The sequence below is a fragment of the Mytilus californianus genome, unplaced genomic scaffold (genome assembly GCF_021869535.1).
Source record: "Mytilus californianus isolate M0D057914Y unplaced genomic scaffold, xbMytCali1.0.p SCAF_2, whole genome shotgun sequence".
Lineage (NCBI taxonomy): Eukaryota > Metazoa > Mollusca > Bivalvia > Mytilida > Mytilidae > Mytilus > Mytilus californianus.
In genome coordinates this window covers 128,821,527-128,849,195 of record NW_026262668.1, presented here as the reverse complement: position 1 = coordinate 128,849,195, position 27,669 = coordinate 128,821,527, and the positions used below count along the sequence as shown (strand labels likewise).

At 32.9% G+C, this 27,669-nt stretch overlaps 1 protein-coding gene across 2 annotated transcripts; it reads left to right on the top strand.

Annotated features, from left to right (window-relative positions):
* Positions 1–7,658: 7,658 nt before the first annotated feature.
* On the top strand, positions 7,659–26,482 carry LOC127731000 (uncharacterized). 2 transcript variants are annotated; one of them, XM_052239710.1, is made up of 10 exons: positions 7,659–7,713; positions 11,428–12,018; positions 13,379–13,502; positions 15,095–15,191; positions 16,378–16,470; positions 16,714–16,849; positions 18,857–18,969; positions 21,993–22,064; positions 22,488–22,551; positions 25,863–26,482. In XM_052239710.1, exons 2-10 carry the CDS (start codon positions 11,505–11,507, stop codon positions 26,018–26,020), a joined length of 1,371 nt encoding a protein of 456 aa, XP_052095670.1. In that variant the 5' UTR covers positions 7,659–7,713; positions 11,428–11,504; the 3' UTR covers positions 26,021–26,482. The 2 variants fall into 2 exon arrangements, with proteins under 2 accessions (XP_052095670.1, XP_052095669.1); XM_052239709.1 differs by having other exon boundaries at positions 7,678–7,779.
* The last annotated feature ends 1,187 nt before the right edge of the window (positions 26,483–27,669 follow it).

Here is a 27,669-nt window from a genome sequence, read left to right as displayed (position 1 = left end):
TCACAACAAATGTTTTTCACCAAAATAATACGCATTACAATCATCGAAATTGCTGTTGATTAATGAAACAACTGCCATGGATTCATACAGTGGAAATAATCCACCATTCACTCAAATACTAAAAACCGACCATGTCAGTCGCAAACGACCTTTTTACTGAGTATATTGCACTCGAGACCAACCATTCGCTAACAGATCAGTCCAGAGACCAGTAAACCACACAATAGTTCCATCGCATTGTTGGCTGTTGTTGGTTAAACGTCCATTGGAATATATCACACATGACATGTTCGGGACGAATGTTGAAACGAAGTGTGTAATTTTTATGTCGCGAAAGACCGGTCATAAATAAGATAACATCCAGAAACAAAAAACTCAGATATGTATTGCCCTTAAGAATTGAGAATTACTATTGATTTTGATAATTTTGTTATATTTTTGTAACTAGAATACACATTTGAATAAATGCTCTTTTTTAGATAGGTGTTAGGAATGTTACTATTGTGGTTTATTGTGTCAGTAATGCTATCTGACGTGGAGAACAGTCAGCTTGTGAGTTCCAACGTAAACAACTGCCATAATGGACTGTATCGTAAAATCGTAATCACAAACGGCGTGGCAGAATCGTCAACGGACATTCAGCAAACTAAATTGACATTTGATTTTGGAACAACACATTTACTTTATTGTTTCCATAAAAACTGTAATGTTTCCGCGGATTCAAAAATAAACTGGGTTATACCAAATAAAGTACCCCTTGTTACTAATGGTGACACTAAATTTGGTGCACATTTATCACGTAATTTGACAGTGTTGACATTAAAATATATCCAGGAAAGTTACAGAGGAACATATAGATGTTTTATGTCCTCAAATGGTGAAATTTGTCACGCGATAAACTTTTTAGTTGTTGTTTCAGACCAACGCACGTTGAGCATAAAACAGCGTCTTCTAATTGGTTTGATATCTTGCGTATTCACGGTACTTCTACTTTTTCTTGGACGGAAAGTATATTTTGTGTACTACTCCAAACAAAAACCTTTTATTATGCCAACAGAAAATACAGAAGTACAAAGGTATTGAAAAAGTAGCCCGCAAAAGTGAAACGTTTTCATAATAAAGTGTAAAGTTAAAATAATGGGTGGATTTTTAGCAGTCGGACTTCTGACACAATTCAACTGAATTAAACAGTCCGATTTGCATGTACCGTCTGTTCAGTGGGATACTTTATATGTTAATCATGAGCTATTAAGCCAAAAAGTTTGCCATTTTTCAGAAAGACATTTGGCTACAACTGAAAAAGATTATAACATCACCGAATGAGGCTTAACGCCGTATTTGTCACATGACTTACCATGAACAACATGACTGGTGCCACATACGCTTACCCTTCAGGAGTATCTGATATCATCTACGGTTTTTGGTGGGGTTCGTGGTGTTCAATCTTTACTTTTTTATGTAGTAGTACTGTTGCTATGCCGGATTTTGTCGGTCTCTGTTCTACTTGTGGTGCTCCCATTGGTATTTACCGCCCCATCCTTTTTTATTATCGCAATTTCATATTTCCAAATACAGACATTAACCGTCTAAGCGTTAATGTGCAAATTCATTTGTAATGCAAAATTCTCCCATCAGTGTTGTATTCTAGACTAGATTCGGTGACGTCGCAAATATTTATATTAGGTACTTAAATTCAGTATGTGACCATTGTGATACACTTTATCTAAGTACATGTACAATTGCGAGTATTTTGTGTATTTTATTTTTATGTAGTTTTTTTGTGCTGACTTTAACAGTTTGTTCTTCCGTTGTGCTGTATCATCACTGTACAACGTTAGGGAAGGGTTGAGAGTGCTCACAATCATGTTTAACCCTGTCACATTCTATATGTACCTATCACTGTCATGACCCTGCTATTCAGTGGTTGTCGTTGTTTGCTGTCTGTCATGTTGGGGTTTTATTAATTGTTTTGCTTAATTTGACTATTGATTTTTGGTTTGAATTGTGAAATCTTTTGTCATGTTATGCCTTTTATATCCGACTAAATGGTATGGGGTTTGCTCATTGTTGAAGGCTGCACGGTGACATATAGTTTCTTAAATTCGCTTCATTTGGACTCTGTTCAATAGTTGTCTCATTAGCAATATCCTTATTTTATTTCATTTTGTGTTTAATTCAATTGTTAAATAAGATATATGATAATGTCAATGTGAAATAAAAGTACAAAACATGTTGTCTTTTCTAAATTTTGATTATATTGAAAGTTTGTGAAACCTTTCCGTGCATTATTGTTAAGTATGCACGGTTCTTTTGGATTTCTAAATCAAATTGGTTGGTTTGAAGTTTAGCGGTGATTTGCGAACTCTTTGTTTTAGATAAAAGAGCTACTGAATTGTTTACGTCCAGTAACAATTGAAATCATTGAGAATGTCGTTAACTTTTCAATAGCATTGAAATCAATCTAATTCAAATATAGAACTCGGATTTCGTTATACTCGTATGTAGTATAACGAAATCCGAGTTCTATATTTTAATTAGATTGCATTGAAATGACAGACTTGACAATTAAAAACAATTTTTAAGCTTTTGTATTGAATAACACTGTTAAATATACCAGTATGTACTTTTGAAATGGCACACACAGCAGTAACTTTACTTTGCACCGCGAGTTGGGTGTTTTAAAGTTATTGAATAATAAATAGCATGAACCCTTTCTAGCAAATTGAGTTTAATAAGAAACCCAAAAGTCAGCTAATACAGTAATGTGTTTCCTGAAAACTGTCATAATACTACTGATTATTGTAGCAAGGCTTTCTTGATAAATTGCTCTCTATTCACAAACAATGCCGTAAGACAACATGTGCTATTTATCTGATAACTGTCCATGATATTGATTGTCCCCTGTTATAACCCTTGCAGGTGTCAATGTAATTGCAAACGGGTTTTATCAGTATGTATGACAAGCCGTTTAACTATTTATTCTAACTTCAAGATATCTGATATAATATATATAAGATATCCAATATAATATACAAGTTATCTTATATAATCTAGTTTTTATAAGATATCTTATATAATCTTGTGTTTATAAGATATCTTATAGACTTTATAAGATATCTTATATACTTGATGCGATATCTTATAAATTATATAAAATGTCTTATAAAGTATATAAGATATCTTATAAAATGTATAAGATATCTTATAAATATTTTATTTATAAGATATCTTATATACTTTATAAGATATCTTATATACAATATGAGATATCTTATATAGTTTATAAGATATCTCATATAGTTTATAAGATATCTCATATAATTTTCTTTATTAGATGCAACTGAGAATGGAAATGGGGAATATGTCAAAGAGACAACAACCCGACCAAAGAGCAGATAACAGCCGAAGTCCACCAATGGGTCTTCAACGCAGCGAGAAAATCCCGCACCCGGAGGTGGTCCTCAGCGCTCGTGTATGTAACAACGTATTTGATTTCAACGAAAGAAATCTCTGTATTACTGAAAAATTATTACACCAGGGTTTTCGATATCACAAACTAGTCAAAACATTTACTAGATTTTATCATCGGTACAAGGACATCGTTCGTAAATATAAATCAACATGCAGACATCTTTTACGTTCAGGTATTTCACATCCAATATTTTATGGTAATATTCTTTACAAAGCACAAAAATGTCGGCATTCACATCAAAAGCTTACCAAACCTTTAAACAGACTTATTCGGAAGGGGTATAGTTACGATACTGTTGTCAGGTCATTAAGGATTGCATATTTTGGTATTAATATTGATTCACTCATAGGGTCTTTGTATATGTTTTGGAGTTTAGTGTGACGTCCATTTTCACAACCAGTACACAATTTTATTTAGGGGCCAGCTGAGGACTACCTCCGGGTGCGGGATTTTCTCGCTGCGTTGAAGACCCATTGGCGGCCTTCGGCTGTTATCTGCTCTTTGGTCGGGTTGTTGTCTCTTTGACATATTCCCCATTTCCATTCTCAATTTTATCTAATAAAGAAAATTATATGAGATATCTTATAAATATATAAGATATCCTATAAACTATATAAGATATCTTATAAATTATATAAGATATCCTATAAACTATATAAGATAACTTATAAACTATATGAGATATCTTATCAAGTTTATTAGATATCTTGAAGTTAGAATAAATAGTAAAACGGCTTGCCATAAGTATGTGTTCAAAAGGAGTCAAAAGATGATAAAACGATTAAATGAAGAAGTAGTTCTAAAGTCTAAAAGTCTTTCATCATATGGCTTGATTAGTGCGGATCCTAATCAAAATTTAATTACCCTAGATTTCTTTTGATTTTGTATGTCTTTGATCGGGTTGCTATCTCATTGACATACAGCCAACATATTCCTGTATTCCTATTACCTACTTTTACTAAGCCTTTTTCAAAGTTTGCTTTGAGCGGATTAAACCTTTTTAAAATGTATTTATTATTCTGTTGTATAGTGTGATCTTCCTTTAATAACAATCATTCCAGATTCGTTCTCTTTCCTTTCCAAACGGTTTAACTAATTCTAAAAAACTGAAAAGTCCACTTATAAATTTTTTTTAATATCTCAGGTTGAAAAGAGAAAAGAAATCCGTCTCTGACCAGGCTCAAGGTCAATGATGATAATTTCCTTGCATTGCATGGGATAGCTTACAAAATATAAGAATCCAGGCTAATAATACGAGGTCTTGAGCTGGCATGTCAGTAACTGCTAGTAGTTCTTTGTTAAATCAGTTTATGTTGATTATTGTCATTTTGCTTAGTTTCTTCTGTTGCCTATTCTAAAATTGAACTCGGACTTCTTTTAAACTGAATTTTACTGTGCGTATTGTTGTGTGTTTGTTTATTCCACATGGGCTAGAGGTATAGGAAGAGGGTTGAGATCTCACAAAACATGTCTAACCCCGCCGCATTTTTGCCCATGTCCCAAGTCAGGAACCTCTGGCCTTTGTTAGTCTTGTATGTTTTTTTAAATTTTGGTTCATTTATATGTTTCGGAGTTTAGTGTGGCGTCCATTTTCGCTGAACTAGTATACATTATTGTTTAGGGGCCAGCTGATATCCGCCTCCGGGTGCGGGATTTTCTCGTTGTGTTGAAGACCCATTGGTGGCCTTGAGCTGTTTTCTGCTCTTTGGTCGGGTTGTTGTCTCTTTGATGCATTCCCCGTTTCCATTCTCAATTCTTGTATATGTTATTAATTTGAGGTAAGTAGAAGTTGAAAAAGACATGTAATTCAAATCAAACGATCGCACCTGAGATAAGCAGAAATTTACACGGATCTCTACAAATAATTTCAGGGGCGGATCCAGCCATTTTTAAAAGGGGGTTTCAACCCAGGGTAAAGGGGGCGGGGGGTTCCAATCATATGTCCCCATTCAAAAGCATTGATCGTCAAAAAAGGGGGTTCCAATCCCCGGACCCCCCCCCCGGGATCCGCCACTGGATGTCTACATTTTTTTTTATTCCAAATACAATTACTGAGTTGAACAACCCTCCTATTTTTTTAATTATGTCACCAGCCCTAAGAGACTTTAAAAAGTGGTATCCCTTCATTATAACATTTGCAGGATCTACAACCACCACTACTTATATATAGATACGACTTTTTACTTAGTCTTAAGTTAAGATTCGCGGTGCTGAGAAAAAGTCGGGTAAATAAGTGTACCATGTGCTTGATTCGTGGCAATTTTATATAAAAAAGTAAAGTTGTAATGATTCACAACCTTAATGGGAATTAACTATTTGTGTTGTGTAAAACATTCGTTTCGTGTTTTTTTTTTTTTAATAAATTACGTTCTTTTGATTATCCTTTTAATTCGGTTAACAGTTTTGAATATTCGACTCTCTACACCACACTTCCACACAATCTTAGCAAACACAAATTAACCTTTTTAATTAAATGGTTGTTTGAAAAATCTGAGTGCAAATGTATTTGCAGCAACTCATTTAAAGCCCTGTTACTGCGTTGCTATGGATCACAGTTTATGGTAAATCTCACTAAATGCCTGCCTGTCTGAATTCCAGATAACAACACTGACTCAGTGTTATCTTGGTGATTTTTTTGTTGTTGAATATACAATTCTCTAGATATACTGTCGAAATTTACCCAAAGGAACTTACTTTAAATAAATCGATTATATAAATACCAATAAGACTCCTTTCCTATATTTATAAAGTTGGCTGTTGTTGTAGAAAACTTATAACAAACGGGATATCACATTCTGATTTTTACGGTGATGTTGTTTATAGAGCCCGTTATTCCAGTCAGGTACGATCCGTGTAAACTTATCGATCCTTAAAATAAGATTATTCTAAAAGGTGACTAATTTAACGCTGTAATTAGTAATTAATTATTAATGTTTAAAATACATTTGTAGTTCTTAGAGTTATCTAGTTTTAGTTTAGTCGGAAACTTTGCAAAAATTGGAATATTTGTAAAAAATTGATATTTCGAATCGTGAAAGATCGGGTACCGCTTTTTGATGATCGTGAAAAGGATCGTGAAAGATCTGTTGCCGCTTATTCTTTATTGCAAAAATCCACGAAATCGATCAATCATGTTTTAAACACATGCTAATTTATATTTGTATTTATATTATTGTTATAGCAAAAGATTGGATTTGCATGACTTATTCCATTTCAGGATCTGATTATTTGAAGTTACCACACCGACTAGTTGCCTTATGACAATATAAGTCCGTCTGTCCATCCTGCATAAGTTTCATGATAAGGTGAGATTGTCTGATCCTGATTTCAATTAATTTTTATGCACAGTCATATTTATTATATTTGTAAAAATTGGAGAAAAAAAACATTGTTTAAAAAATACCACAGGAAAACAGCTGTCACATTCCTGACTAGGCACAGGCTTTTTCCTAAGAAAATGGTGGATAAAACCTGGTTTTCTAGCTAAAACGCTCATTCGTATAACAGTTGTTTAATGTTCCGTAATATTGCAAATTGGGTGAGCAACCCATACAGACATACTTGGTTAACATGGCCATAACTGGAATCCATCAGCCAAATACTTACAACTTGATTAAATCAAACAAAGACGCCAACAAAAGAAGTTTTTGTAGTTGACAATTCAGTAAGTATAGTAAACCATAATGACAAATACACTTTCCTGATAAAATAATATAAATACAAGGGTATACAAAATGATAACAACACTATAAACACCTCATATGTCCGAATCGCATCTCTGGACCCAACAGCATAAGAAAAGCCAAAAGCCAAAAACCCGAATGCTGGATGCACATATACCGAACCATGCTAAGAGTCATACGACCAAATCACAGGCACTTGTCTCAGAATTTTTTTCCCCTATATACCTTAATATAACGTGTTATATTAAGGTATATAGGAAAAAAATTTCTGAGGCAAGTGCCTGTGGACCAAATGGAAAATTATAGTACAAAGACAATTTAAAATAAAGGTAAAACTGTAAAGTAGATAAAATTTTGAACAGAATCAGCACCTATAATCTATAACTCAACCATCCTGTATTATTTGCGAAGTAGACACTGGGAGTCTTCTTACCTACTTGCAAAAACGAAGAAGGGTCGAGACCTAGTTGTGTCGAGTCCACGAATGAAAACGAAAGTGAAACCGGATGTAAACACGACCAAACAAAGTTGACACCAGAACTAGGTTTAGATTTACGGGTAAAACAAGTATAATAGTGTTGAAGGGTCCTTTAGAAGGATTGATTATAGTTGTGAACAAGTGTGGTAAAGATTAATGGAAGCTATCACAGGCACTTATTTCTAAAATATTGTTATAATGTATTATTTTATTATTATGAATGAGAGATATATAATACATGTACATGTATTATATGTAAGTAAGTAAGTAAGTAAATTTTATTTAAATTCTGCAAATATGTACACAAATACATAGAAAACATGAGCTCTGGTGAGCTCTTTAACAGACTATGTCTCAGTAATATTATGAATCATTTTCAGTCAATTATTAACGATAAAAGTGGTTTGTGGAAAGATTGGAATTGTTCCAATTCTTTCCTAAGGCACCCGCCTCTCAAACAGAAAGAAGACAGATTTGCTACTAAATCAGTAACTAAATCTATACACACTGACATAGTTCCAAATTGTTCTCATGTCTGTGTACATATGCAGAAATGAACTGTAAAAAATTTGGTTACATCTTAATTAAAGAGTATTTTTTCAAGAATAATAGTCTTTACTTTTTTTAATTTACTGGCTGGTTTTGTCTTTTTGATTAAGTAAGAGTATTGGTACAATATCAGTCTGATTGACAACTGTCATAATCAAAGAACAATCAAACACAAAGGGTGGAGCAATAATTGGAATTGTATACAGACCCCTCCTCTTTAATGCCAGTCAGGTATTGGATCAGTTCGCCCTGAATACATGTTCACCCTGGGTCCGTTCGCCCTGAGTCTGTTCGCCCATAGAGTCCATTCACCCTGGGTTCGTTCGCCCTACTTTTCATAAAAACATGATAAATATTAATGGTATTATTAAGTTTTTATAAACTTATTCAGATATGTATATGGTAAATATGAAATAAAATACATGTTTCTGAAAAATCATGATAAAAACATAGAAATATTTAAATATTAATGGCTTGTTTTGGAATCAAATAACAGATGTTTTGTTTTATTTCTTCAAATATTTAAAACAATGTGACATTAGTCCATGCTTACTTTTTATTTTTTAAGAAATGGATGCTTGTAACATGTTTTATTTGCTAATTTTTAAAAGATGGCTTTTTGTGAACATCGCATGGCTACGTTTCCATAGATTTTACTTTTTCCAGTGAATATGTCATCTGATGATATCTACAGTGACAATTTTGTGCATATCTATATATATTTAGCTTTATATTTTGCATAATGTCAAATCATAAAAATACAAATTTTTTATATGACCGCAAACAATTTTATAAGCATTTTTCTAGTTTCCAGACAATAACTTGTGGAACGGTGTATGGATCTCTCTGAAATTATACCACAAGTTTCCATACCACAAAGGGATGGTTAGGATTGGCTTTGAGGGGTTATGGCTCAAACCGTTTAGGAATTAGGGGCAAAAAAGGGGGAAAAACAAGGGTTTTCTGAATATTGGAAAATTAGAAAAAAGTACAATGTTATGTTTGGATTACCTCCCTTACACTACAATGTTATGTTTGGACTACCTCCCTTACATGGCTTTTAAATTATGTATAAAGAAATGTTGTATTGTCTTGAGGTGATTAGCTGTCAATTTATTTTTAGAAGTTACTATTTAAAAATGCTGATTAAGGAATATTGATTTTAGCCATGATTATGTATGTCATTTTCTATTTTAAAACTCTTATGATGTATTTAAATGGGTTGCAAACTCCATTGGAAATTTGAATTGAGATTATGACCATACATGTATCTTGAGGGAAAGATTTTTTTTTTTATAGCAAAAAATTGAATACAAATTCTAATCATACAACCAATTCTAAGTTCTTTGACTACAGTTATTCTGTGTCAGAAACCTATTATGTGTCAAATATTTAATTACAATCCAATTTCAGACCTGTATCAAGCGTGAATATTGTGTCCATTTTCGCCCCAACTGTTCATGGTTGGACCTCTGCAGTTGTATCCAGCTACGGCTGTATCCAGCTGCGCTCTACGAAGCAATTTATTTCAAGGTACTTTGCTATTATCCAAGAAGTGCGCTCTGAAAAGATATCATTCCTTTATGACTTGTAGTTGCTTAGATTCTGTATCTTAATGCATAACTTAACCAGAATTAAATATGTGTAAAATGTAGGTACAGGTGACCTTTTTTTTCAAGGACATCTGTTACTATATCCAAGATGTGCTTACTAAAAGTCACTAATTCCTCTTTGACTCTCAGTTTGTTTCGATCTAGACTTTGACCTATAATGGTTTACTTTTACAAATTGTGACTTGGATAGAGAGATGTCTCATTGGCACTCATACCACTTCTTCTTATATCTATTAAATGCAAAACATGACCGTGACAGATGGCTGAACAAACAGAGTAAACGCTATGTCCACTCCTAAACTCTGTTTGGCGAATGAATGATAAAGAGATGAACTATGAATAAAAATATTAAACTGGGTCTTGAATAGGGTAAACTTTTCTAATAAAAGTTTATATTTTGATATGAGCATCAAATATAACCAAAAAAATATGTTCATCTGAAGCTGTAAAATATGATTATATATTTCTTTTGATAAGGCTGCTGCTAATATTTAGAAGACAAACTGCTTTACGTTATGACAAACACCTACAATAAAATGCTTTAAACTGCATTATTTATGTCTGTTATATACTAAATCATGTAAAAATGCATAATTCTGAAAATCGAAGCCAAATAATGGCTCTATCATGACATATATAAGCGGAAATATGGGGTTTAGCTAAGTCTTATATAAAGACAGCTGACTTTTTTATTCAAAATGTGCTTATGCAATTCAAACTGCATATCGACTATAAAGTGGCACCTAGCTATTGTTGTTCAGTAAGAAATAAACTTGAAGCATATAGTAGACGCATGCATATATGCCATTCTATGTTTCATAATTATACCAAGTCCTCAGGGATGTAAAATGTGCATTTCATTTATAAATAAATAAAATTGTTCATTATTTTGAATTACATTATGCCATGCGTATCTCTTAAGACAAATAGAACTATAATGAATTGCATTCAACTCTAAGTTTCATCCTTTCCTTTGAAAGAACTCCCCAAAATCTATGAAATTATGTCTGTCCAATTTGCAGATAGAAGCAGGTGTTATAGTTTCTCTGATAAAGTTTTCAATCGAATTGCCTAAATTACATGACTTCAATAGCTGTTTCATTTTGATTGCGGGCCATTATCAATTATGACCAGATTCGGCAATTTCCGATAAAATATCAGAAGTTTACCGAATTTGAACCACCACCATCACTATCATCAACTACCATCACTATCACTTATCACCAACTTCATCAACAAAACATGTATAATGTTGTGACCACTGCATATAATGTTCCGACAACTGCATATAATGTTCCGACAACTGCTTATAATGTTGTCACAACTGCATATAATGTTGTGACCACTGCTTATAATGTTCCGACAACTGCATATAATGTTGTCACAACTGCATCTAATGTTGTGACCACTACATATAATGTTGTAACCACTGCATATAATGTTCTGACAACTGCATATAATGTTGTCACGACTGCATATAATGTTGTGACCACTGCATATAATGTTGTGACCACTTCATATAATGTTGTCAAGACTGCATATAATGTTGTCATGACTGCCCCCTCTAAACCAGCCTCTGCATTGTATAAAATAAATTTAAAGATTTCACTAAAAGAACATTTTCCTTTGTAGAAGAAAAGCTTGGTTTTACAGATAAACATGTTATGGGGTTGAACTAGACAAAACAGATAAAGAGAAATTAAAGAAAAATGAGACGTAAAGACAGATTTAAAACTTCAGAAACAGATATTGTTAATGATTCCTTAAAGTGTACATCAGAAGTAGAAACTTGTCCAGATAGGGTAGCTGAAGAACTTGAAGAGTTATTACAAAGAGAGACAATATCACATCAAGAATACCAGAGACTAAGGAAAACAAATAGGTTACCAGATAATTCTGAAGTCACATCAAAAGAGAAAATTGATGAATTTGCAACATTACATGATGGAAATTTATGTTCAACAAGTAATGCAAAGCATTCACAACCATTAAATCCTTTTCCGTATAATGAAAATGGAATCCCTGTTAATTGGACAAGTAATTGTAAACAAAGTATTTATGATATAGTGACATTAAACCCTGGAGAAAAAGAATATGACTACATTTGTGATGAAATGAAAAGTGTTGGCATTCAGATAACTAAAATAGAACGTTTAGAAAATATTCATCTTCTTGACAGATTTAAATCTGAAACGGAACATATCAAAAAGCATCGACAGTTAGGTAAGTAATTTGTTATTACAAACTGAAAGTCACAGTACATCAAGAATGTGAATGCATATTTCATAGTGAACACTGTTTTTGAAAGTTGCAGTATGCAAGACATGGGGATTACTATTCAGTGGCAGCAGCAGCGGCTGTGTGAACTATTTGTATATTTAGTTTTATTTTTCTGAAGGTAGAAAACCTGGATGCTTCATAACTTTATATCTATATTTGGCAACATCTACATGCATATGTCTGTTAGACAGGTCACCTGACCTCAACCTCATTTCATGGTTCAGTGATCAAGGTTAAAGTTACGTGATTAGATCCGTTTCTCATATACTATATGTGGTGTATGGAATGATTGTAATGGGTACAATGTCAATCTGGCAGGTTTCATCTGACCTTGACCTCATTTTCATGGTTCATTGGTCAATGTTAAGTTTTTGTGTTTTGGTCTGTTTTCCAAATACTATATAAGTAATATAGGTCAACTATATTTGGTGTATGGAATGATTATAAGGGGTACATGTCTGTCTGACAGGTATCATCTGACCTTGACTCATTTTCATGGTTCATTGTTCAATGTTAAGTTTCTGTGTTTTGGTCTGTTTTTCAATTACCATAAGCCATAGGTCAACTATATTTGATGTATGGAATAAAGCAGGTGAGACATCTCTGCGTGTGCACTCTAGTTTAACCCTTTCGCTGACAAATCCCGGTTTACTGGGATTCACGCTTTAGACAGCTGGCGATAGTCCCCTTTTACCGGGATTGGCATACCTCTTTTATATTTCCTACTGAAAAATATTGTGAAGACGTTATCTTTCTTTGTTATTGCATGGATGAAAGTATAAACACGGCGCTTCGGTTTGTTGAAAACCGTGTCAAAATCAACTGAAATTTACAGATTTTACTGGAATTTGTAATAACCAATGACCATGCAATCTTGTAAAAATTTTCAAACTTTTTTGTTAAAAATTTATGATTTTTGGTCCAAAAGACCTATTTCTTGAATTTTATGTATTTCAATACTGAAAATTAGCAGATTTGATTTTTTTCTGACAAAAAATTTATTAAACATAAACAAAACTGTGTCCATGGTGTAAGTGAATAAAATAAAGACATAAATAACTACACATAAGTTTTTATCGATATTTAATATGAAGTTCTCCCACTTGTGTCACAAAAGCCAGGGAAGCCATCGTCTCAGAGTAACTTCTGTCAGGGCAGCTATCAGTGAAAGGGTTAATAAATAATTCAGAAATTTCGATTTTGAAAGGGGGAATAACTCATGACCAGGAAAATTTATCTATTTCTGCTATTTTCCATGTAGATCAATTTCTCTTTATCTATAAGACTAGATATTTGTTTTCAGGGTTTAACATGAACATTAAATATTTATACCATGGTACAAAAGTTGACAAGTCGCGTATTTGTGAAGAAGGATTAGATCAAAGGCTGAGTAGAATGGGTTTCTTTGGAAAAGGAATATACTTTAGGTTTGTATGTTTTAACTTATATAGAAATTTTACATCCAATTGGGCAATTAAAGATAGTCTTGATAAATGGAAAAGGACAGGCCTTGGTCAAGAGATATAATTGCAGGATCCGACACTTACAGTTGTCTGATTGTCCGGGGCAAGTTAATGCCGTATTCGGACAAGTAAAAACATCATCTTGGTTGTCCGATCGGGCAAGTGAAAAAAAGTGTTATATGATTAAGATTTCACAAAATCAATAGTGTCTGTTGTTTTGTCCATAGATTACTCAGTGATAACACCGCATGGTCGAGTAAAGTGGTCTTAACCCCCCTTCAATGCGTATATTTCGTCATTTGTTTGCACTGAATTTCCCCATTTTACAATAATAGATCATGTTTAAAAATATTGGCCAATCAGGCGGCCGCGGCGTTGCTTCGTCATTATTGTTATTAATAGGGACACCACTCGGGCGTTTCCGACGCACATGTTATTCCCACCAACCAATGGAAAAAGGAGGTCTAGAATTTGACATTGGATGTGTATTTTCCCTAAGATGGAAAAATGTAAAAGCTTGAAAGAGAAAATGAAATTAAACTTTAACAAATTTGTCAGTTGTTGTCAGTTTATCAAGAAGGGTTTTTTGAAATGGCATTTCTTAGATAAATTATTATGAAATAAGTATCTCTATGTAAATGATCCAATTCCCGTATATTCGTCGATCTTTTCCCTCCCTCTTCGGCTCATATATGCCTCATAGTATCTCAGTGGTCAAGTCTAGTTGATGCCATCATGGCACAACAATCAACACTGGCAAGTTTTTTCACTGGAATTCCTCAAAAAAGGAAATCTGACTCCCAGTCCGAGTCAAAAGCTAAATATGAACAAAAAAGGAAGCCACAAGTGTTCATTGAGTCTTATATGAACAATAAAGGAAGCCACAAGTGTTCATTGAGTCTTGTATGAACAATAAAGGAAGCCACAAGTGTTCATTGAGTCTTGTATGAACAATAAAGGAAGCCACAGATGTTCATTGAGTCTTGTATGAACAATAAAGGAAGCCACAAGTGTTCATTGAGTCTTGTATGAACAATAAAGGAAGCCACAAGTGTTCATTGAGTCTTATATGAACAATAAAGGAAGCCACAAGTGTTCATTGAGTCTTGGAAAAAGGAGTTTGATGGTATTGGTCAAAGTTTGGGCATGTAGATTTCACTTTCGGACAAGTAAAAGTAATAGGGCACTTGCCTAACTGGACAAGTTGGTATAAAAGTTAATGTCGATTCCTGAATTGTTTAATAATTTTAATCTAGTATAAGAAATGACACATTACTTCTCTATAAAGAATGTTATTTGATGAGAAATTTATATCTTCATTTTCATCTGCACTTACTAACATAAACAGTCATTCAAGTACTTTTTTAATGAAATATAATTTCCTGCTTTTACTGGATATTTTTTTCTCTTTTACTGCATTTGTAGACTTTTACTTGACAAAATACTGCAACAGGAGAGAGTATAAAAGACATATTTGTGAAAACATAGATGCTGGTTCCTTTTTTTTGCAATTGGTAGTTTGTTGTTTAATTTTTTGTTATTTTTGTTATTTTTAGTGACAATCCTTTGAAATGTATTCACTATGCAAAAGACAGTCAATATTTAGAAGAGTCATACATACTCAAGTGTAGAGTTATTCTAGGAGAACCTAAGGTTAGTTTACAGATATCCTTGGTTAATCTACGTAATTGTAGAGATATCTTGATGAATCTTACTTTTAAAAGTGTAGAGATATTTTTGGAAAATCTAAGTTAAGTGTAGAGATATCTTTGGAAAATCTAAGTTTAGTGTAGATATATCTTTGGAGAATCAAAGGTAAATGTAAAGATAGAAATGAAGAATTTTAGAGAAGTGAATACATATCCTTGAGGAATCTAAGGTAATTGTAGAAAAATCCCTGAGGAATGTGATTTTAGTGTAGAGATATCCTTGAGCAATCTAAGGTTAGTGTAAAGATGTCCTTGAGGAATCTCAGGTTAGTGTAGAAATATCCTTGAGGAATTGCAGGTTAGTGTAGAAAGATCCTTGAGGAATCTCAGGTTAGTGTAATTTTTTGCATGTAGAGAAATCCTTAAGCAATTTAAGGGTTAGTGTAAAAATATCCTTTAGGAATCTTAGGTTAGTGAAGAAATATCCTTGAGGAATTTAAGGTTAGTGTAGAGATATCCTTTAGGAATTTCAGGTTAGTGTAGATATATCCTTGGTGAATCTAAGGTTAGTGTAAAGATATCCTTTAGGAATCTAAGGTAAGTGTAGAGATATTCTTAAAGAATCTAAGGTTAGTGAAGAGTTTTGTTCTTTCCTGGACCTTATAACACCATTGTACCTTGGAGAAAAAAGAAGTGCACCACCAAATTTTTAATAATTAATGTATTTTACATGCATATGTTTATCAAAAAAAAAGAAAAAAACAAAATTTTTTTTAATGGATGTAAAAGTCAGTTTGCTAATCAGTTTCTTGGCATTTGATCAACCTTCCTAGAAAATGACTAATCTCAAACTACAAAAATCATTTTTTAGAACCAATTTATTTCAAAAAGATGCTTAATACGTTTTTTACTGATTACATCCAGGAAATTGTAAAAACCATACACCAGAAAGGAGTGATACATTCATGTGTTGTTGAGTATATTATCATTTCCATTATCACATGACCCATTAATGAAGGGAGATTTGAGATAACATCAGTGAGACAGCAACCCTAAGACACAATAAAACCGAGAGGGCAACATACATGCATGTCTCAATAAAACCAAGAGGGCAATACACATGCATGTCTCATTAAAACCAAGAGGGCACCATAGATGTATGTCTCATCATTTTTGTATTGTTTTAACAGCATTTTCCAAAAGGAGAATATGATACAAGTTTACAGAGGGAGCCAGAGAAACCTAATGTAGAGGCAGGATGGAGGTTTTATGATTCTGTGATGGTAAGAAATCCTTTGTGTACCTCTTACATATGAATTATTAAAGCCATTTTGTTCTTTAAAAATAACTACCGGGGTATTTGCTTATTTTTGATTTATATGTATAAAAAAAAATACCATTGATTCCTGTTTTTTTATTTACAAAATGATAGTTATTTTTAGACTCTTTCATGTGAAAAGATTTTGTGAAAATGCAGAAAAATATGATAAAAAATGGACACAAAAACAATGATTTATATATTACAGGGATGCCCTAGAGACTACAATGAGTTTGTAGTATATGAGAATAGGAGAGCTATGATAGAGTATATTATATCATTTCAACTAGATCCAAGAGGAGACCAAGAACTGAGAACACGTTTACCTAGTCCTTTCAACTGCAGTAAGTCTAACATTACAGTTAATATATCACTGTTTTAGAGCATATACACAGAACAAATGTGAACAAGAATATCTTACAATTTAAATTTATAGGATTTTAACATGAAAACATTGCTTCAGTCAGGCCAGCCTGGTCAATTGCAAAATTTCTTGCTTATATGGAACAGCCATATGTAACTGATGTTTCATCAGAACTTGACCAGTAGCGGAGGGGGCATTAATTTTTACCCTTGTCCATACGTCTGTACGTCTGTAAGTCTGTAAGTCCCAAAATTGGTTTCCATTCTCTAACTTTAGTTTACCTCTACCAAATGTTATGAAACTTATACACAATGCTTATTACCACAAAACACAGATCAAGTTTGAATTTGGGTGGTGTCACTTTTACCTTTCAAGAGTTACACCCCTTTACAAATGTAAAAATTGCAAAATTTTTCGTTTCCGTTCTCTCACTTAAGTTTGCCTCAACCAAATGTTATGAAACTTATACACAATGCTTATAACCACAAAATACACATCAAGTTTGAATTTTGGTGGCATCACTTATACCGTTCTAGAGTTATGTCCCTTTACAAATGGAAAAACTGCTGAATTTTATAATGTTATATGCAAGCGAGGGCATCATCTGTATCCCATGGACACATTCCCAATTTTTTTCCCTCATTATGTCAAATGAAACTTGCAAACCAGCTTTATAAATAAAAGGAAGCAATGACATGTACCACCAAAGATTGCCACTGTTGATAATTAAAGAGGCATTAGCTGTCAAATTTATGTTCACTATTTTGACCCAAATTCTCATATTTGATTTATAACATACTGAAACGTATATTCAAATTACAAAAAAGTACAAAAGAAACAATTAACAATGCATGGACTCATTATAATATATCAGCAGACTAGACGTCATCTAATTATCCATCTAGATTACCTTCAGAGAATGCCGTTGGTCATTTAAGGAGGCTCGCGGGTACAAAAATTTCAGCAAAATTTCAAACATTTGTTTTTCGATTACAAATTTTATTTATTACACAATTCGTTCTAACTTTATGATATGGTACAAAAATCAACAAAAAAAAATCGATTCGTTTTGGCCCCAGATGACTTTTAAGATGTTTATATCATTGAACAAGATCCAAATTATCTCCCTTTGGTGCAAATATGCCGTTTTTTTTGCATTAAAATTGAAATATCTTTTTAATTCATCGGTGACCTATATTTTTTACTATTTTTTTCAAATAAGCTGTACTTAAACTAACAATTGTAAAATTTTAACAATTTCTGTAATTAAGTTCTTTTTTTATTTCGATATTACCTCTATTTCTCCTATTAGTCCAACAGAAAAAAAGTACAGTAACAAAAATGCATGCTTCTTTCGGTGGCAGATTGTGAGCTTAAATGAACGGTGACCAAATTTCTTATTTTATTTTTTTTATTTTTCTATTATGTATATGATAAAGTTTATTTATATAAATAAATAGCAAAATCCTATATTTAAAAAAAATGGATTTATACCCTCGAGCCCCCTTAACCAGATATAAACATGCATATAAATATAAATAAACAATCAGACACGAGCAGTCATATAATGATGATTTTTGTAGGTCTGTTTGATTCATGTTATAGATTAAAAATATATTATATCATCATTTTACCTGTATTAGAATATAAGAAAGATTTTTTTTATTCCTGGTGGCTCCCTGGTTTTAATTTTCAATATTGAAATACTTTTCTTTTAATGAATAAACCGCATACTGAACACATGCGCAACCCATTTCATTAATGGTCAAATTAAAGGTTGCATGAATACAGATTCAAATGAGTTGAATTATTGACTTGCAATATCAGATTTTAAATATCACAACACTTAAATTTATTGAATCCAAATAGTTTTACACAGGTATAGAACTTTATTAAGTTTGATGGTTAACATGATCATTAGATGCAGACAAATTTATACAGATTATTGAAAATGTCTTTACAAAAGTCAAATTTTGTTTTTTTCCAGATTCTGGGACTGTGACAGATGATACACATGGTGATAAGATAGAAGAAATAAGGGAGACAATTAGAAGGAAACGTTGTATAGAGAAAGGAGAAGAATATGTTCCCCCAGACGAAGTAAATACAGAAAGTTTAGATTTAAGTTAACTTTATCATGCAATGACATGATTTTATATATTTGAAGTAATAAATTTTGATATTGGACCATTTTGTCAATTTCTTTTTAATAATATATGCAAAAATTTAAATTTGGATGTAACAAATCTTCTGATTGGCTGAAAGTTTTTTGTCTATCAGCTCATAGACATAATTTTGTCATGTGACCGTGATGTCATCAACGCTTTTTCATGATTTACGCCTTAAAAATGGATTTTAGAATTAAATTCTAAGGAATGACTGTAACATTTTTCTGTCTATTCGAAATAACCTCAAAAATGTGGTGCACACTTTTAAATAATCCGCTACGCTACCACATTTTTAACTCACCGGGGCCCGAAGGGCCCTATGTGAGCTTATGCCATCACTTGGCGTCCGTCGTTGTCCGTGGTCGTCTGTCGTCATAAACTATTTCAAAAATCTTCTCCTCTGAAACTACTGGGCCAAATACCTTCAAACTTTAACTAAATGTTCCTTAGGGTATCTAGTTTATAAATTGTATCCGAAGTTTTGATCCATAGACAAACATGGCCACCATGGCTAAAAATAGAACATAGGGGTCAAATGCAGTTTTTGGCTTATATCTTAAAAACTAAAGCTTTTAGAGCATATCTGACAAGGGGTGCAATTGTTCAATTGGTCAAGATCTATCAGCCCTGAAATTTTCAGACGAATCGAACAACCCATTGTTGGGTTGCTGCCACTAAATTGGTAGTTTTAAGGAAATTTTGCAGTTTTTTGTTATCTTGAATATTATTATAGATAGATATAAATTGTAAACAACAATAATGTTCAGCAAAGTAATATCTACAAAAAAGTTAATAAGACCATAATTGTCAATTGACCCCTTAAGGAGTTATTGCCCTTTAAAGACAATTTTACACAATTTGTTCATCAAGTTTGCTAACATTTAAAAATCTTCTCCTCTGAAACTACTAGGCCAATTACCTTCAAACTTTAAATAAATGTTCCTTAGGGTATCTTGTTTATAATATATATCCGAAGTTTTGATCCATTGACAAACATGGCCGCCATGGCTAAAAATAGAACATAAGGGTCAAATGCAGTTTTTGGCTTATATCTCAAAAACTAAAGCTTTTAGAGCAAATCTGACATGGGGTTATATTGTTCAATTGGTCAAGATCTTATTATCAGACGAATCGAACACCCCATTGTTGGGTTTCTGCCACCAAATTGATAGTTTTAACAAAATTTTGCAGTTTTTATGCCCCCGCCGTAGCGGAGGGGGCATTAAGTTTTACCCTTGTCCGTCTGTACGTACGTACGTCCGGCTGTACGTCCCGAAATTGGTTTCCGTTCTCTAACTTGAGTTTGCCTCAACCAAATGTTATGAAACTTATACACAATGCTTATTACCACAAAACACAGATCAAGTTTGAATTTTGGTGGCGTCACTTTAACCGATCTAGAGTTATGCCCCTTTATAAAAGGAAATATTGCAAAATTTTTAGTTTCCGTTCTCTAACTTAAGTTTGCCTCAACCAAATGTTATGAAACTTATACACAATGCTTATTACCACAAAACACAGATCAAGTTTGAATTTTGGTGGTGTCACTTTTACCGATCTAGAGTTATGCCCCTTTATAAAAGGAAATATTGCAAAATTTTTAGTTTCCGTTCTCTAACTTAAGTTTGCCTCAACCAAATGTTATGAAACTTATACACAATGCTTATTACCACAAAACACAGATCAAGTTTGAATTTTGGTGGTGTCACTTTTACCGATCTAGAGTTATGCCCCTTTATAAAAGGAATAATTGCAAAATTTTTATTTTCTTCTAAATATCAAGTTTATATAATATATTTTTAAAATTGGAGTTATCTTCCTTTGACCATGATTATAGTTGGATCAACTACAATCAATGCTTTATACAATGCAATGTTTAATTTTGACTTCCACTGATAAAACACAGATCAAGTTGAATTTGGGTAGTGTCACTTTAACCATTATTGAGTTATGCCCCTTTATAAATAGAAAGATTGCAAATTTTTTTAGTTTCCATTCTGTAACTGAAGTTTTCCCCAGCCAAACATTATGAAACCTATACACAATATTCATTACCACAAAACTCAGTAAGGATCAAGTACAATTTTTTGTTTCAGTTCTCTAACTTGAGTTTGCCTCAACCAAATGTTATGAAACTTATACACAATGCTTATTACTACATAATACAGATAAAAAGTAGGTGGCAACACTTTTACCATTCTAGAGTTATGTCCCTTTATAAACATAAAAATTGCTGAATTTTTTAGTTTGTCTCAACCAAATGTTGTAAAACTTAAACACAACTGTTCTAGAGTTATGGGTGTTTACAAATAGAAAAATTGCTGAATTTTTAGTTTCTGTTCTCTACTTAAGTTAGCCTCAACCAAATGTTATGAGACTTACACACAATGCTTATTACCACAAAACTCAGATCAATTTCAAATTTGGGTAGCGTCACTTTTATCATTCTTCAGTTAAGTCTCTTTATAACTATATGATATGCAAGCGGGGGCATCATCTGTGTCCACATGTGGACACTATCCACATTTATTTGTTATTATCTTGAATATTATTATAGATAGATATAAACTGTAAGCTGCAATAATGTTCAGCAAAGTAAGATCTACAAAAAAGTTAATCTGACCAAAATTGTCAATTGACCCCTTAAGGAGTTATTACCCTTTAAAGACAATTTTACACAATTTGTTCATCAAGTTTGCTAACATTTAAAAATCTTCTCTTCTGAAATACAGGAGAGCGATTCAGGCTCTTGAGAGCCTCTTGTTTAGGTTATTTCTGCATAGACAGAAAAAATATTACAGTCATTCCTTAACAAATGAGTGCCAGATTAATTAAGAGACATTAGAAAATTGTAGTTCTGGTTCATACAACTATTTGTCCATCCCCTTCTATTTGCATAATTCTATGGGCACATCATTTTTGGATATCATTATTTGTATTTTTTCATATTTTTAGGAAAAGAAGAAAAGGGACAGAGATCTATATCTTCGATTACAACAACTTCATAAAGGAAGTCATGACTCAAAGGTATGTATTGTGATACCTTATTATTGAAACAGTTTATTTAACCTTTGAATTGGCATATGAAAATTTGTACCAGAAAATGTTTGCAAAATTGTTTCTGTTTACAGAAGCTTCTATTTTATAGTATTTTCTGTTTTTGGGGGCAGTGATTTTTACTTTTTGAATTACCTTGGAAATTAATATATCATTATGTTTTAATGTGAAGTAACATAAAATATCCATTAAGATTAAGTTTTCTGTCAGAGTTAGTCTACATACTAGTGGTAAATCTTGAGGGATAGTTCTTTTTTTAAAAGGACATCATCCCCTAAAAACAACATTTATATGCTATCCCCACCAACAAATCATCAGCTTTGTCCTTACAACTTATAGCCAGTCACCAGTCAAATGCAACAACAATAAATTTATTAGTTTGTATAATTTCAGGGTGATTTCAAGGAACCCATAGAGGTAAATGAAGAGAAAACTGATAGCGTACAATCAAATAAAGGTAAATATTGTCAATATAGAAATGTCAAAAAATGTTGACTTGGACTGTTGATCCCCCAGTATATTTCTCTTACCTTCTAATATAGTTTAGTTTTCTTTCTATTTCTGTCAGTTGCAGAAAAGTTGTTATCTGGAATTTGAGTACTGTAAACAATTAAAACATTAAATGAGTTCATTTTCTTCATATGCCTAGTTATGAATCACCAGATAAGCTGATAACTTTTTGGCAGGTCTTCTTTATATATAAATAAGAATTTTTTTTTTATATAATTTAAGTAAAGGCTGTGTGACTAAAGTGCCTCCTACAGTATTTTATATATGATTGTAGCAAAGCTAATGTGTGTTTTATTTAGAGGGAGATAATGTGCTCATATGTATAGAAATAACCATTTGTTTTTTGTTTTGGAAGCTAAATAATTCATGAATTATTGCATATATATTAAAAATGTATTATTCCTCATTTTATATAGTTTGAATAGACTTGACACAGTTTTTATCACCATATGTAGTTTGACCTTTCAACTTTTAGTAACAATAATGTGTAATATTCAGGCTATTAATATAAACATATGTTTGGGGGAGGGTTTGGCTTAGGCAAACATGTTCAACCCCGCCATATTCTGTATGTACCTGTCCCAAGTCAGGAGCCTGTAATTCAGTGGTTGTCGTTTGTTACTGTATATCATATTTGTTTTTCATTTATTGTTCTGAACATGAAACAAGCCGTAAGTTTTCTTGTTTAAATTGTTTAACATTTTTCATTTCTGGGCTTACTGTGCAGTTTAGTTTTGCTCATTGTTGAAGGCTGTACGGTGACCTATAGTTGTTAACTTTGATATGATTTGGTCTTTGGTGGAGAGTTGTCTCATTGGCAATCATAGTACCATATCTTATTTTTAGCTCACCGGACCCAAAGGGTCAAGTGAGCTTTTCTCATCACTTGGCGTCCGTCGTCGTCGTTGTTAACTTTTAAAAAGATGTTCTCCTCTGAAACCACTGGGCCAAATTAAACCAAACTTGGCCTAAATCATCCTTATAGTATCTTGTTAAAAAAAAATGTATCTGATGACCCCCCCCCCCCCCCCCCCCCACCACCAATCATCATGGCCGCCATGGCTAAAAATAGAACATAGGGGTAAAATGCAGTTTTTGGCTTATATCTCTGAAACTAAAGCATTTAGAGCAAAATGTTCATCAGGTCAAGATCTATCTGCCCTGGAATTTTCAGACGAATCAGACAACCTGTTGTTGGGTTGCTACCCCTAAATTGGTAATTTTAAGGAAATTTTGCAGTTTATGGTTATTATCTTGAATATTATAAATGATAGAGATAAACTGTAAACAGCAAAAATGTTCAGCAAAGTAAGATCTACAAATAAGTAAACATGACCAAAATAACAATTGACCCCTTAAGGAGTTATTGCCCTTTAAAGTCAATTTCTCACAATTTTTTGTAAATTATTGTAATCTTTTCCAAAAATCTTCTCCTGAAATTACTGGGCCAAGTTAAACCATACTTGCCTAAATCATCCTTAGAGTATGTTGTTTAAAAAATGTATCTGATGACCGTGCCCACCTACCAAGATGACCACCATGGCTAAAAATTGAACATAGAGGTAAAATGCATTTTTTGGCTTATATTTCTGAAACAAAAGCATTTAGAGCAAATTAACATGACCAAAATTGTCAATTGACCCCTTAAGGAGTTATTGCCCTTTAAAGTCAATTTTTCACTATTTTTCGTAATTTTTTTTAATCTTTTACAAAAAATCTTCTCCTCTTAATCTACTTGGCCAAATGGAATTAAACTTAGCCACAATTATTATTAGAGTATTTTAATTGAAAAATGCCCCTGGCCCTGCCCTACAATCAAGATGGTCCCCATTGGTAAAAATAGAACATAGGGGTTTACTGTAGAAGTCTATGGGAAAAATGTAAAAAAACAATTTGAAATGGTCACAACTTGAAAACTAATTTAAATAATGATAAGGGGTCTTCAGTTACTATTGTAAGACTACAATGGGATGACTTGAATTTTTTTCCAGGGGGTGCAATTTTTTCAGTGGGAGTGCTAATAATTTCTCCTTGATATGTTCCATTTTCAGAATTATTCAGTGTTACTTTTTCTATAAACCATTATTATATCTTTTCTTTGAGGATACTTATATTGGGTGAATGCCCCCCAGACCCCGCAAGTTAGTCGGGGTCAGGAGAACCCCTGCCCAAATTTTTTTTGAAGGGTGTTCCATAAAAACATTTAAAGGCATTTTCAGAATTATACAGGCCCTGGGTGAAATAAATTTTGGAGCGGAGGAAAGGAAATATTTTATTTTTTGTTAATTATCTTGAATATCATTATAGATTGAGATATACTGTAAACAGCAAAAATATGAAGCAAAGAAAGATCTACAAATAAGTTAACATGACCAATTGGCAATTGACATCTTATTGGAGTTATTGTCCTTTAAAGTTATTTTCTGCAATTTATTGGTAATTTTTGTAAATCTTTTCAAAAATCTTCTGCTTTTAATTTAACTTCTGGGCCAAATTAAACCAAACTTGGCCTCAATCATTATTAGGGTATCTATATGATTTTAACCTTATTTTACATGATTTCCAAATCCACAGTAGATACAGGTGAGCGACACAGGCTCTTGAGAACCTCTAGTTATATATGAAGATCATAAGAGCAAATTCAGTTTATCTTGTATTTGAATGAAATCTGGCATATATGTATTACAACGGACATAAAAAAAGTAGATTTTGATGCTATTTTGACTTGTTATAAATCAGGGTATATTTATAGATTGAATTTTTAGACATAGGACATATATTTTGACCCATTTTTTTTTATTGTTGACAAAAACAAACAATGATTTAAGTTCAGTTCTAGACTTCTGCATTATATTTTTTCATTATATGTCAGTTGCAACAGAAGAAGGCTGAGAAATAAGACAAATGCTTGTGCCAATGGGTACCTGTATAAAAACAACAAACACCAGTGGCTATCAATTTTGTAAAGATTTGAATACCTGTTATATAGTTTATTGACTTTTAAAGTAACTGGAGGATTTGATATAATATTTTTTATAACAATATTGGGCCAAAATTAATGACAGCTATTGATGTAGGAATACATGGGGAACTATAAGTAAAAAAAATCATTTAAAAAATAGTCCCAAGACTTTTTTGAGGTCAATGTTTTCTGAGGCCTGGGTACTTGTTTTGTAACCAGTCGTCAATACAGATGTTGAATGATAATATCATTGTATCAATACATACACATTGAAGCAATGTTTTATTTGATTGTAGATTGTATAGATCCTATAGAAGAAGTCATTGATTCTTTAGTAACAGACTTTCTAGTTGTGACAGCTACAGACAATATAGAAGCAGCTAAATATTATATAGAGAGATCACAAATGGATGTAGATAAAGCTATAACTATGTATTATGAAGAAATGTTGTGATAGCAAAATCATCAACAATATGTATTTATATTGCTATTTTTACAAATATAGTACACCAAGCAACACAATAACTGATCATTTATTTGCAAGAACTAATATGAATTTGTACCACTTTGATTGTCTATTTGTTCAATTTATATGCTGCAAAACACATATGAAGAAATTTAGAAGAAGAAAAAAAAAGAATGATGAAACAGAAGCAGGATGAATTGAGTTTTTACTCAATTTTCACTTAAAAAAAACAAAAGTTAAAAATTGTAAAGAATAAAAATGTTAATAAAAGAACTGACAAATAATTCCATTGACATCTGCATTCTTCATTCATGAAACATGTTATGGTGCCATTGAAATCAAAGAACCAGTGGGATACAGTGTCCAAACATCTCATTATTCCCCATTAAAACAGGAAATAATTTAAATTTGGAGGTAAATATTTTGAAATAAAGAATGGTTGGGACAAAACATTGTTACTTTAGTGATTAAGGTTTTCCTTTGCGACTGAGACCACTGCTGTGACCATGCATGTATAGTAACACAGCTGTGACCATGCATGTATAGTAACACTGCTGTGACCATGCATGTATAGTAACACCACTGTGACCATGCATGTATAGTAACACTGCTGTGACCATGCATGTATAGTAACACCACTGTGACCATGCATGTATAGTAACACAGCTGTGACCATGCATGTATAGTAACACCACTGTGACCATGCATGTATAGTAACATAGCTGTGACCATGCATGTATAGTAACACCACTGTGATCATGCATGTATAGTAACACTGCTGTGACCATGCAAGTAAAGTAACACCGATGTGACCATGCATGTATAGTAACACCACTGTGACCATGCATGTATAGTAACATAGCTGTGACCATGCATGTATAGTAACATAGCTGTGACCATGCATGTATAGTAACACTGCTGTGACCATGCATGTATAGTAACATAGCTGTGACCATGCATGTATAGTAACACCACTGTGACCATGCATGTATAGTAACACTGCTGTGACCATGCATGTATAGTAACACTGCTGTGACCATGCATGTATAGTAACATAGCTGTGACCATGCATGTATAGTAACACCACTGTGACCATGCATGTATAGTAACATAGCTGTGACCATGCATGTATAGTAACACTGCTGTGACCATGCATGTATAGTAACATAGCTGTGACCATGCATGTATAGTAACATAGCTGTGACCATGCATGTATAGTAACATAGCTGTGACCATGCATGTATAGTAACACTGCTGTGACCATGCATGTATAGTAACACCACTGTGACCATGCATGTATAGTAACACAGCTGTGACCATGCATGTATAGTAACACTGCTGTGACCATGCATGTATAGTAACACCCATGTGACCATGCATATATAGTAACACAGCTGTGACCATGCATGTTATGTAACACCGCTGTGACCATGCATGTTTAGTAACACAGCTGTGACCATGCATGTATAGTAACACTGCTGTGACCATGCATGTATAGTAACATAGCTGTGACCATGCATGAATAGTAACACTACTGTGACCATGCATGTATAGTAACACCACTGTGACCATGCATGTATAGTAACACTGCTGTGACCATGCATGTATAGTAACATAGCTGTGACCATGCATGTATA

What these genes read in the sequence shown, in the direction of transcription:
- LOC127731000 (XM_052239710.1), top strand. Translation starts at nt 11,505, where the DNA reads ATGAGACGTAAAGACAGATTTAAAACTTCAGAAACAGATATTGTTAAT. An exon ending in ACCTAGTCCTTTCAACTGCA is followed by an intron (nt 16,850 to 18,856) that starts GTAAGTCTAACA and finishes GTTTTTTTCCAG; the next exon opens with ATTCTGGGACTGTGACAGAT. An exon ending in AATATGTTCCCCCAGACGAA is followed by an intron (nt 18,970 to 21,992) that starts GTAAATACAGAA and finishes TCATATTTTTAG; the next exon opens with GAAAAGAAGAAAAGGGACAG.